Source organism: Canis lupus, chromosome 1 (genome assembly GCF_003254725.2).
Source record: "Canis lupus dingo isolate Sandy chromosome 1, ASM325472v2, whole genome shotgun sequence".
NCBI lineage: Eukaryota > Metazoa > Chordata > Mammalia > Carnivora > Canidae > Canis > Canis lupus.
Genome location: NC_064243.1, coordinates 28,936,237 through 28,948,920, shown reverse-complemented (window position 1 = coordinate 28,948,920; position 12,684 = coordinate 28,936,237). Strand labels below are relative to the sequence as shown.

Sequence of the window (12,684 nt, the reverse complement as noted above, 5' to 3'; positions counted from 1 at the left end):
TTTATGTAGAAAACCATTGATCAGAGAAATGGAGATATAACCAAGGGAGCTCTCACTGGAGGAACAGGTATTTACTTCAGTGAATTCAAATATATTCAAATATAGAATTTTTGGATTCACTCTCTGGAGATCAAGATATTCATTGATTGAGAAGAAAAAGTATTCATTGACTTACAGAAGCTTAGGTGTGTGTCATCTAGTCCATAGATTTTCCCCTTATGTAAAACTCTCCCATTTCTGGCAGATATTTTTTCACATTTGTTTGTACTCTAATAGTGTACTTAATATTTTAAGTCATCTTACATTACAAATATCCATATATATAGGTATATGTTTGTATATATCTGTATGTATATATAGAGATATCTATACACATGACTAGAAGAATTTTCTTTGTGTTATAAAATTAAATTTCATTTATCATTTACTGTCTGCTAAAGTAGCATGAATTCATATTTGCTCTTAAGGGCTCTACACTTACACATTCTGACAAATTGTATTTATGACAGTTCTCACAAGAAAATTTATACCTTATTCCCTTCTGACTTCAGAATAGAGTTCGTTGAAATTAGAAATTAGTTGAAATTTCACTAGGAAGTTGTTGATGCCTATAGGCTTTGGACAGAGATAATTAATTTCTTGGTGATTTTATTTTATTTTTTTATTTCTTGTTCACCTTAGTGTATTAGTAGATTCAATTAATATTTATTAAATGGTCTCTTTGTGTCAGGTACTTCCTGCATACCTTTTCTTCTTTAATTTCCACTATAGCCTTGTGAGGTAGAAGTGCTTTATTTTGGAGTCAGCAAGCATTTTCAGAGACCTGTCATGTGCCAGGCCTTGTTACAGGTGCCAGGATTCAGTTTGAACAGGCCAGGCCAGGTCCCTTCCCCCCAGGAGCACTTGGATGGAGTGGCAGGCCCAGCTCATTCAGCTGGAGTCCAAGCTTATGATTCTTCTTCTGTGATCCCACATGGTCTTCATGATTGTACAGACAGGTGGTTGGTAGATAACTCATCATGCGGTCTTCCTCTTTCCTCATCTGCAATATCAATATGACAAGAAGGCACCAGAGATCCTTCACCTTCCTTTGCTGTTTTTTTCTCTTTTAAGACTGGAATAAAGATCAAATGAAATGATTTATGTGAAAAAAATTTTTCTGTAAACTCTAGAGGTTGCCAAATGTAATATATTGGTATTTTGGGATGTGGTTTTATTTCAACAGAGGCTGTCCTAGTTTCTCTATGTCATGATTTCTTCCTAGTAGCCTTTTCGTGCTTTTTTAAAGATGCCCTAATTATATTTTTTTGGAGAATAACCCTAATGATTGCCTCTTAAGCCCATTGTATTTTTACTGGTTGTCTCCCTGAATGTTATAATACATGGAGACTTTATGTAGGCATAGCCCCCAGTGGGTCATCAGATGGAGCGTTTTAGGATGTAAGGTACACCAACACAGGGTTGAGGGGCTGACGCTGTAGTTAGGGCATGGCCAGGTTCCTTGTTTTTTTGTTTGTTTTTCCATCTTTCCCCTTCCTGCTGTTCCCCTGTCTGTTTGTTGAATATTCTTTGTACCTCAGCCCCAGAAGCAACAGAAGCAAGAGGGAAGGTGCCAACTTGTCAGTCATCATATCAGTGTTTATCAACTCTCGTGTCTGGTTTGAGTTAATACTGCTCAAAAGAGGCCTGAGGATTATCTGGCTAACAAATAGTCTTCTTTTTCCCATCCCATGTGTGGTTGAGGGCTCAATGGTGTTGCCAGTGCCCCAAAGAGAATTCTAAGGCAGGCAGACAGGTAAATTTACTGATCTATCAGAAATCTTCAAGGCTGCCTATTACCAGCTTTGTGAATTTTGGCACTTTTAATAGTTATTAATCACTTCTTCAGTTATCAGACTCTCTAGACCTCTGGCAGCTCTACTGAATTTGTGCCAGGTTATGAAATAACACTTTCTTGGAATTATATTTCAGTTTTTCTTTCATGTCAAGCTGAAACCATAAACTGCCACAAATTTCCATGAATCTCTGACCTATATGAAGGTTTATAAGACTCTCCGCCACCAAATTGTTGGTTTAAGCTGAATTATAGCATTGAGCATTGAATGACAAGGTGGCATAGTAAAGTACAATTCACTGGCCTTCAATTCATGAAATCCCCTTTAAACTGAGTTTAAAATTATTTTTTTATCACTTAAGGTAATTCATGGTGATTTGCTCTGAATCCTTCAGAAAATATTCACCATCAGCCTGATCAAGTCAGCTTATTGCTGTCTTCATCAATCACTTTGGTTTCTACATTATAAACTTTTTGTTCAAAGTCAATTTAGTGCAAGCAGAAATAACACTGATTTCTACCGTTACATTGCGCTAGGCACTGTTCTAAGTATGTTGCATATGTTAATACATTTAATTCTCACCATAGTGTAGAGGGTAGGTATTCTTATTCATGAGGAAACTAAGGCACAGAAAGCTTGTGTCCTGCCCAAGGTCACACAGCTGGTAAGTAGCAGAGCCAGGACATAAATCCAGGCACTCTGGCTTTTGGGGTTCGGTTTGTTAATAGCGTAATAGTAACCCTTTGTCCCATCTTCTTTAACTGTGTCCAGTGGTATCTGCACTCCCATGTGTGACAAACTCTCCAGGAAATGGAGAACCAGTGGCCAGCCCACACGTGGTTACCTCACACCAATCAGCAGTGACTGTGGAGAGGTGAGTCAAATAACTGGGCCCTTTTTACTGATACACATGAAAGCAAAGCACTAATCCCACCAGAACTTCCTGGGCCTGATGGAATTTCGGAGTTTTAATGTGAAGATTTGTTTTTATTTGGTTCATTAATTTTTGGTAGAGCTAGTAATTCTATAGTCAGAGAAAGAGAAAATATCTTTTTTTTTCCTTGAGTCTTTAAGTATGATGGTTAGGTTTATGTGTGCCTATTAAAGAAAATTACAGGGAAGAATTTATTTGTATATATTCAACATGATCTAGACCGTATTCTCACCCTTTAATGGCATATTTTCACTGTACATAATATTCTAGTGTATCACAGGTTTGTTCTACAGTAAAATAGTTTTTTTTTTTTTAAGATTTTATTTATTCATGAAAGACACAGAGAGGGAGGCAGAGACATAGGCAGAGGGAGAAGGAGGCTCCCTGATGGGAGCCTGATGTAGGACTCGATTCCGGGACACCAGGATCACACCCTGAGCCAAAGGCAGAGACGCTCAACCACTGAGCCACCCAAGTATCCGTACAGTAAAATAATTTAGATGCTAGTACTTCTTATATTGGTAGAAGGGCTTCTTGTTGAAGCCCTTGTTAGCTTCAGTTGCTAACATCATCCAAGAAAGAAGTGTGAGTTGCGGGGATCCCTGGGTGGCTCAGCGGTTTAGCGCCTGCCTTCAGCCCAGGGCGTGATCCTGGAGTCGCGGTATCAAGTCCTGCATCAGGCTCCCTACATGAAGCCTGCTTCTCCCTCTTTCTGTTCCTGTGTCTCTGCCCCTCTCTCTGTCTGTGTCTCTCATGAATAAATAAATAAAACCTTTAACAAAACAAAACAAGTGTGGGTTGAAAAAGATTACCCTTCTCTTAAAAAAAAAAAAATTTCCTTTCTCTTCCTTGGTGTTTATATTGACAGCATTGTAATACCACTCTCAAAAATAAAAACTCAGGGTTATACTTGCCTGTGCCTGAAAATCCAGTTATCAAGAACTTTTAGAAGTATTTGTAATACTGTTAAAAATTTTTCAGCTGTGACTTTTTTTAATTTACTTCTTTTATGAGTTTTCCTGTCTCTACTGCCAGTGTTTGCTGCCGTCAGTTAATTAAAGGTCCTCAGGTTCGTTTTTTTCTTAATTTAAAAATACACACTGCACGACGTTTTTATAATATTGGCAGCAGTGAAAAAGTAAGTCATCCTAAGATGTCCAAAGTCATAAGACATCCATTGATAACTTTCTGGGACAGTAAAACCTTTTATTTTTCCCACTATAATACCAAAGAAAAGAAGTTTCCTGAGACAGAGCTTATTCATAAGCTTTGATCTATGTTAAATAAATGTATCATTACCTAAGATATATAGTAAGTGATATTTTGTGCCTTTGGTTTGATTTTCAAAGAAAATATTCATCCCCAACTGCTATAATTAATGATATTCAATTACTTGACTTCAAAAAAAAAGGACACTTTTATGAAAGAGTAAAAAGTATCACAGAGGGAACCCCGTTATTATAGTATGGACCAGGTTTATTAAGCTACTGATAATTTTATCTGATCAATAACATTAGTTTACATTGGCTGACTTTTTTCAGTGGTAAAATCAACAAGTAATTAATCATTACCTGGAACATAATTTTACTATGTAAAATGAGATGATAAAATTCTATTTCCAATCATTTATTTCACCCGTTGCTTTTCTCTCTTTAAACCGCCTTAAAACCTCAAATCTCTTTTCATACAGTGTACCATGAGGTCACTTGGCACTGACACAATATTTATATACTCAGTTCAAACCTAATTCATTTGTCATCAGCCCTTGCCACATAAGCTGGTACAGTACAGTCTGAAATAGTAATGCAAAATGAAGCACTAAAATCATGTGGTAAAACTCAGCTTTATGATAGCCATGTAGATGATCAGACTATTTTATTAGAGTATTTTTTATTTTTATCAGAATGAGAAATGAATTTGTGAGAGTTCACATAAAGAATTGGACCCCATTTTGAGAAACACAATCCATTTCTGAATAACCCTGACCTATAGGGAATGTTTAATGTGCTGTAAGTTTGTTTCCCATTGCATGATACACAGAATTTGTGATACGTAGACTAAGAAACTCTGCTTCCCTCAGTTATTTCCAAATTTATCTTCCTTGTATTTATCCACACCAAATCTTGAAGCAGTTTGTATCTTCACTTAGCATCATCTTTTTAGTAACAAAAAGAAGTGCTTTTTATTTTTCTTACAGCTACCTATTTGCAGTCTCAAAGTTAGGACCCCTGGTCAGAAACTAGGTTTTAGGGAATAAGTCCTTTCTCACAATTTTCATACCTTTTGTAATTTTATGAATTTAGTTTCTATTTTCTTCTTGCTTTCATCTTACAAACTAGTATTCCTCCTATGCCTAGTCTATCAGTCAGGGTCCAGCCAGGAGAGAGAAACCAGGCAAATTAATTTGAATAAGGAAATTTAACATCAAGAAAAATTCATTGTTATTTGGGATGAGAATAACAGATTGCTAGTAAGAAGTAAAAATTTAAGAATACGGGATTAGCAGATATAAGGATCAGCTACCTCCCTGAGTCCCCTTCCCCGGGGTTTCCCTCCAGACCTTATTGGAGATGGTATGGCTATGACCCCACTAGATGGTGAAGTTCTTTTATGAAAGAAACTTGATGGTGGAATTTGCCAGGTATCTACCCTCTAGGATGCTTAGGAAAGCTGTTCAGCAAGAGGTGTCTCAATAGAGGCACTTGACCACAAGCTGGCCCTAGAGAGGTGCCGGGGGAACCCATCCTGCTGCAGGGGCTGGATGCTGAAACAGCCTCATGCCTGGCACAAGCCAGATACTCAGAGCGCCACGAGGGTGTGTGCAGGAGCTCGCCCAGCAAGCACAGCCAACCCAGGAAGCAAAATTTTCCTTGTGCCATGTCTCTCCAGCAGCCTTAAATGACAAAACTTAAAGATTGTGCCAGCTGGCAAAGGAAAATGATTTCAAGGGCCTAGGTCCAGTTTCAGAACTGAATGACCTGTGTGATGCCCGAGGTTTCTAGTGTTCTCAGCCTTCAGTGTGCGATACTTTTAAAAGCCTGAAAGCGATTCTGCTTGCCCAACAGGCTCCCCACTGACAGTAGGTAGATTAAAGAGGATTGGGGTTACCAAATATCTGGCCAGCGTTTAAAGGTACGGAGAAATAAATGAGCCTGGGCAGGATGCTTCTTACTCTGGAAACCATTTTGAGTTCTTGAGAACTAGTATCTGTAGAGGGAGGAGCCCGTAGAATGGAGGAGAATGTTTATTTGTGGAGAAGAAACTTGCTTTGAAACAAGAAACAGAGGATACAGATGAATGTGTGAGTACAAGTATGTATGGAGTATGGAGGAAGGAAGACATTATTTTAAGTTTCTCAGGTCATTCTGATATATTCATCTACCCCCGGCAGAGAATCTGCTCTAGAAGCTAAAAACTTCTCACAGGCTGCTGTCTTACCCTGCTAATGCCCAGAAGACATTTCATGCCTGTTCATAGCCCCAGGCTAAGATCCTTCACTCTTGAGGGATTTGCAGTAATTCTGGTTTTTTATCTAGTGGTTTTCCTTCAAGTCTTTCCTTTAGTTTGCCCTAAAGGAAAAATAAGATTCCCAGGCCCCTGTCATTCAAACAGAAAGAGATGTATCACTCTTAATTTTAAAGTTACTTGCAAAAAAATTAAAAAATAACAACAAAGGTACTTCTTATGACATGATAATAAGCATCAAGAAAGAATAAGGTCCTGGATACAGTAAGCCATATGGTCTGTCAGATTCCCACCATGGTCCCAGCTACCTTCCCCAGGTAGATTTTTTTTTTTTTTTAAGTAATCTCTACACACAACATGGGGCTTGAACTCATGACTCTGAGTTCAAGAGTCGCATAATCCTCTCACTGAGCCAGCCAGGTGCCCCTTACATATATTTTAGCAAGCGAAGTGTACAATCTTCAAGACACTTGCATCCAGTTTCAGCTGCCAGAGTATAGTCAAAGAAAAAGAATTCAAAAGCTGGTGTTCTTACCCTAAGAGGACACATAGATCAGATGCATATTCCCTGACCCCAGTGACTTCAGTTTCAGTTTTATTGTTTCTTCTGGTGACAGTATCTTCTGAACATTTAATAATTGGCCATCCAAAGCATACAGCACAATTATTCCTCTAATTGCTAACAAGTAATGGGTGGAGAGATCAGGTAGGAGTGGGAGGGGAAAATGAAGTCAACTACTGACTCAAGTCTGGGTTGTCATAGTATTAAAACTTGTTAGCACATGCAAGCCTGGAAGGTGAAGGCAAGTTGAGGTGGCCAAGGAACAGGTCTTGGAGATGCATTCGTCTTCTTTATCTTTTGTCAGAACTTCTGAAGATCACTTCGGGATGAGAACCAGACTGTTTCTCTGGTTACAGAAAGCCCATTGGTTTTGGGAAAAAAACAGGAGGATGGGTATGGTGGCTGATGCAAGCATTTAGAACAGTGGATATCAGGCACATGTGCACGCTTGTGCCCCCCTGCATCACTACTGTGATGCCAAGGCTCCTTGGTGAAATAGCAAAACACTATTATACTCTGTGTCTGTGTACTGTTTTTCTGTTATTCTTCACAGACTTTTACAAATATACTTTCAATGTATTCTGCAATACTTTGTGAGGCATGTAGGACAAGTATTTTTTTTTTCTAGAAGAAAAGTTTAATTAAAAATATACCAAAATATCTAAATCAAAAATGCTTGAGAATGTGTTCCACAGAATCATTATTTCTTGCCTATAGGTAAACTTATTTCCTCAACAGGGTAAAAAGAGCAGATTTCTCAAAATAAAAAGCAATGGAAAAATTGGATGTATATTAGCTTTACGGTACCATCTGGGAAGGAGACAGAAAAAGAGTTGATTTGCTAAACTTCAAGCATTTGGCATTATACCACAGACTTGATTTTCTGATCTCTAGCCTCTTACCGTAGACCTTTCTATAGTTAAACATTCAATTGATGATCAGTATGTATTAGAAGTTAAAACCTTCACAATTTTTGCTTCATTTTTTAGTCTTTTCCATTTAAAAATTTTAACTAGAATTTTGTCAAATAGGGTCTTTTTTGATACATGAGCTGAGCACTGAACAAAATATGAAGCTTGCAAATATATGTATACTACTGCACTCAGATAAAGTGAATAATCTAGTATTTATTTGCATGGGCATTTTTTCTGCTGCATTATAAAGCATAATAATGAACATATAATGGGTTTTCAATTTGTCTATGGAGCCTCTAAAGAGAGGAAAAAACCTAAGAGAAACTGTGGGTAGAAAATGAAGGATTTGATGGCCAATTAAATGTACCTCAAAAATAAATCCAAGATATTAAGCATGAATTAATGAGAAGGTGGGGTCAGAGGCAGATTTAAGGGGCAAAGATAAGGGTGGTCTTAAAAAATATACCTATAAAATTATGCACATGTTTTAGGAAGCCAGAGGTACCCAGGAAGGGCTAGCATATGGATAGCCAGGTACTATACAAAATGTCATAACGAGCAGAACACAGGACCAGAGATCAGGAGATCATGCATTCAGTTTGGACTGTGTCTCAGTAGTTCTGGGACTCTACCAATTATCCCCCACACCCCCTGAATTTCAGCCCCCTCATCTTTGAAATAAAGGACCTGATAAGAGCTACTGTTTTCTCAAACAAAGGCATGTGAAAATGCCTGCAGTAAAAGTTGTTAAACATGAGTTGAAAATCATCTTTTCTAATGGATACATTGTTTCATTTGATAAATGTTTATAACAAAAAGAACAGATTTTTTTAAAATAAGAATGTAAAATTGCAAATATGTCAAAATTCACCATGTTTGTGAATGATATAATCAGTCTTAACATTTGATTCTAAAATGATTTGTTGTAAAAAAAAATAAAAAATAAAAAATAAAATTATTTGTTGTAAAATCGTTTTTGATTGTTTCAAAAATGTATTTTCTAGTTTTAATGCTAATTCCTTTCAATTTTGATTTTTCCAACCCTAGTACTCCCAACTTGGAAAAACAACCAAGTGAAAATGGAGTATCTGTGCAGAATGAAAATTTCGAGGAAATTATAAATTTACCCATTGGATCCAAACCATCTAGATTAGATGTCGCCAACAGTGAAAGCCCGGAAATTCCTTTGAATCCAATTCTGGCCTTTGATGATGAAGGGACAATTGGACCCCTGCCTCAGGTAGATGGTGTTCAAACACAACAGACAGCAGGTAAGCTTGCCTCAAGCTCCCTTCAGTAACCATCACCAATATGTGGCACTGCATGAGAGGATGAGACTTCTGTGGTTGACTATGGCAGCTTTGTTCTTCTAGGGACCACATGAAATAGATTGTATAAGGATTGTAGAAATTGAATTTTGAGTTGGATTGAGCAAATTCTAGGGCCTCTCCTGTTCCCACAAGTAGGTGTGCAAATCTAGTCTGTATCACCCACTGGGGGTGTCCATCCCCTTTCCTCACAGAGCAGTCCTCACTACCCAAAACACACTCACTGTCAGAACATGCTTCATAGGAAGACAAGTACTTCATGCCTCACCATAACGTAGGGACCATTGGGCCTCATTCTGCCTCCTGGTTTTTGTTCTGTCTTTCCCAGCTCTTCAGATATATGAAGATTGCCATCCTGTTCTCCCATTTTTCTCTTGTTCAGGTTTAGCAGCTTGGATGATGTACTCTTGTCCTTTTTAAACGTAATAAGATAGTTTGAATTTAGCTAGCGGGCCCCATATTCAGAACTAGGAGCATGTGAGCCCAGTGGTCTTCTGTCCTTTGTTGAGTGACTATAGCTGTTGTTGAAACAACCAGCGACTCTCTCATATCGTTTCTGGGACTCACACTTGACTTGAAGTCTTTGTGCAAAAAGAACAATAGCTTTATGTGATCCAAAGAAATAAGGAGCAACATCAAAAGTTATCAACTCAAGGGTCACAGCAGCTCATCAGTCTCAAAAAATAGCTGGAATAATCTCAGCTCTGTCGCTATTCCAACCTCTTTGAATTCTGTCAAGGTAGATCATTTTCATGTATCAACCAGTATCTCTTTATACTATTTTGAACAGAGCTGGCCAAATTCAGCATGTTTAAATGGAGCCAGTGCAGAATTATTTGTGGTCAAGTTGTTTTGTCTTTCAGATTTCCATCTGTGAACTTTGTTTAACTCATATTTTCCACTTTAACTAGCTAGAAAAGCCAATGTTGAAGCACCTAGCCAAATAAAGCTAGCCTTTTTTCCTTCTCTAATATACTGACCTGGGAGTATAACTTGACTTTACGATTCACTTTTCTAGATTGTAAAAGGAAGCTATAGGCCCGTCCCAGGTCTGACGTTCTCTTTCTTAAGACTCTGGTAATACTGTGATGACTTGCATGTTCCTGGAAGTGCTCCTGGTGCAGCTTCCTATCTTGTCATGCCTCAGACTCACAGAGAGGCAAGGAGCATCCAGATGACTTTCTGCTTCGCATGCCAGGCCTAAACTCACCGTCTGATTTATCTGCCGTTGCATTCTCCCTGCCCCTTCCCTCCTGTAACTTCTGTAGGGACATAGTCAAGTGTCTATGATCTTAAGCGGTGTAGGGGTACCTTTGGGGTCATGACTGCTTTTCAACACATTTATTTGGCCATATCTTTGGAGCCTGACACATCAGGTGCTGAGGATGTAAGACCAATGAACGTAAGTCCCTAACATCAGAGGAAAGTAAAATTGGTGTGTGTCGTTTAGAAAAGTAAATGATACAGCCCAAGTTGAAGTAAAGGATGTGTTTTCCTGCTAGTGGTAGAATTCATTAAAATATAAGATTCTGATAAAATCACCTATTCTTATATAAGACATTGTATAGAAAAAGCATGGTAAAGATTTAGAAATGTAAGATATTACCACAGTATTCTCGAAATAAGATCTTAGATAAATATTAATCTGTTCTTTCTTCTATCTCCTCATATAGAAGTTATATGAGCATTTCTTCTGAAGAACCAAAGCAGAAATTTAACAAGAATTTCTACAATTAATGGAATTTCTTCCATGCTATAAAGGAGCATCCCCTTCCTCCAGTTTTCTAAAGATTTCTTGACCATCATTTTGAAAAGACTTTATTAAAACCAGCTAAAGACAACAGACTGGATAGCTTTTCTAATAATTTTCGCCAATAGAAAAAAAGTTCCTTATTCTTCAGTACTTTAAAATGGCTTTTGCCAGTGTGCTCCTTCTTAGCAAATCAATATTTTTCGCATTCTTTAAAAGATGAGAGCATTTGGCTATTTAAAAAAAAAATGGGTTGACTAGGCATGATTTTTCACATAAATATTTTGGTCTTTAAAAGCTAACATAAAATTGGCACAAAAAATTTACCTTTTACAATATAATACTTGAAATTTAAGTACCTCTTTGCTCTACCAGTAGAATGAATAGGAGAGGAGTTTAAATTAAGCCTGTTTGTTTAAATATTACTGCAGAGAGTTCTATTTGTAGAAGCAAACTATAGGCAGATTACCAGGTTCTTGTAAATGCAATTTGTACATGGACATTCTGCAAACCCAGCTGTCACATTCTTGCATCTCTTTTTGCAAAAGTATACTAAACAGTTTTAAAATATGAAAAAAACATTATTTTTTCAGAGCAAGAAAATATACTGTCCTCTTAAATAATGTATTTATAAAGTTTTTCCAGATAAGCTAATCAAATAAATTAGAACAACATAACAACATTGCAAACTTTGATTTATTAGATGGCATTCCTTATGTTACTATGAGAGAATGTTTGTGATGATTCAGGGCTATATCTGATGTCTGTATATTGCTGCTGTCCCCAGGGATGATGGGACTTACCCTTTGCCTTACCTGATCACAAATTATTGGGGAGGGGGTGTTTAAAGATTTAATATTTCTTTAAATAAAAAAAGAATTTGGTTTTGCTCGTTTAAGAGCAATGAAAACATGATGGAATGTTGATTGTGTTTGGCATACGGAGCACCGTGCAGGATACCTTCATAAATGTCCTCATCTCTGCGTGGCACCATCAGCTTTGGCTCTTCACTCTTCACTTTTGCTGCTGATCTTAGCTATGCAAACCTGCACTTTCATTTGCTTAATATAATTCGATTTTATTTTACCATTTTAGAAACTACTAATAATATTGAAGGAGAAGGGATTCTGAAGGAACACATTTAGTTTTTTTGCAGAGTGTTTGAAAAGGTAAACGTCTAGCAGTATAATATGTTGGCTTTATTAAAAGAGGGATTGGTTAATCTATACTGAATGAGAAACTCATTTATTAAAATCCAAGCTATAGTAACAGCTGTAATTTGTGAAAACACTAATTTGGGGACTTTCCCTATTCTCAGTTGTCCATGTACACAGTCATATTAAAAAAATCTGTTCAACAAAGTTGTTTTATTTGTTTAAGTCGACCTAGCATGAAACACCAAATAAAATGCATTTGACATAGTTTTACTTTTAGGTTTTTCATATGTTACAACTTTACTCCGATTGAGCCTTGAGTTTTCAAATTGACCTTTATTCAATCTCAGTGACATTTCTCCAGCTTCCTCTGAACGGGAATATAGAATACGTTTATTCAAAATATAGAACAGGGACCCCTGGGTGGTTCAGTTGGTTGGGAATCTGCCTTTGGCTCAGGTCATGATCCCAGGAGACCCATGTGGCACTCCCCGCTCAGCAGGAGAGTCTGCTGCTTCCTCTGCCCTCTCCCTTGCTCATGCTCTTTCTGTCAAACAAATAAATACAATTTAAAAAAAATAATAAAATGTGGAATAATAGTTCAATTTTGGCTAGGTTTTCCTGGTTTCCTTTATATTTTTAAATTTGAGCGATGATTAACAAGCTGAAAGCCTTCTACATTATCAAGTTTTAATTTAAAATGATATAAAATTAACTTTTATTAAATTTTTTATTTTATTAG

The 12,684-nt window shown here is 37.2% G+C and overlaps 1 protein-coding gene across 9 annotated transcripts in view; it reads left to right on the top strand.

Moving 5' to 3' along the window:
* MAP7 (microtubule associated protein 7) overlaps positions 1-12,210 on the top strand; it is a 172,636-nt gene extending 160,426 nt beyond the window's left edge. For all 9 annotated transcript variants that reach the window (XM_025422375.3, XM_025422378.3, XM_049112990.1 and 6 more), the window contains 4 exons: positions 10-67; positions 2,607-2,709; positions 8,758-8,981; positions 10,712-12,210. In XM_025422375.3, coding sequence (XP_025278160.1) covers positions 10-67; positions 2,607-2,709; positions 8,758-8,981; positions 10,712-10,722 — 396 coding nt within the window. In that variant the 3' untranslated portion in view covers positions 10,723-12,210. The remainder of the gene's footprint in view (positions 1-9; positions 68-2,606; positions 2,710-8,757; positions 8,982-10,711) is intronic.
* Positions 12,211-12,684: the final 474 nt, after the last annotated feature.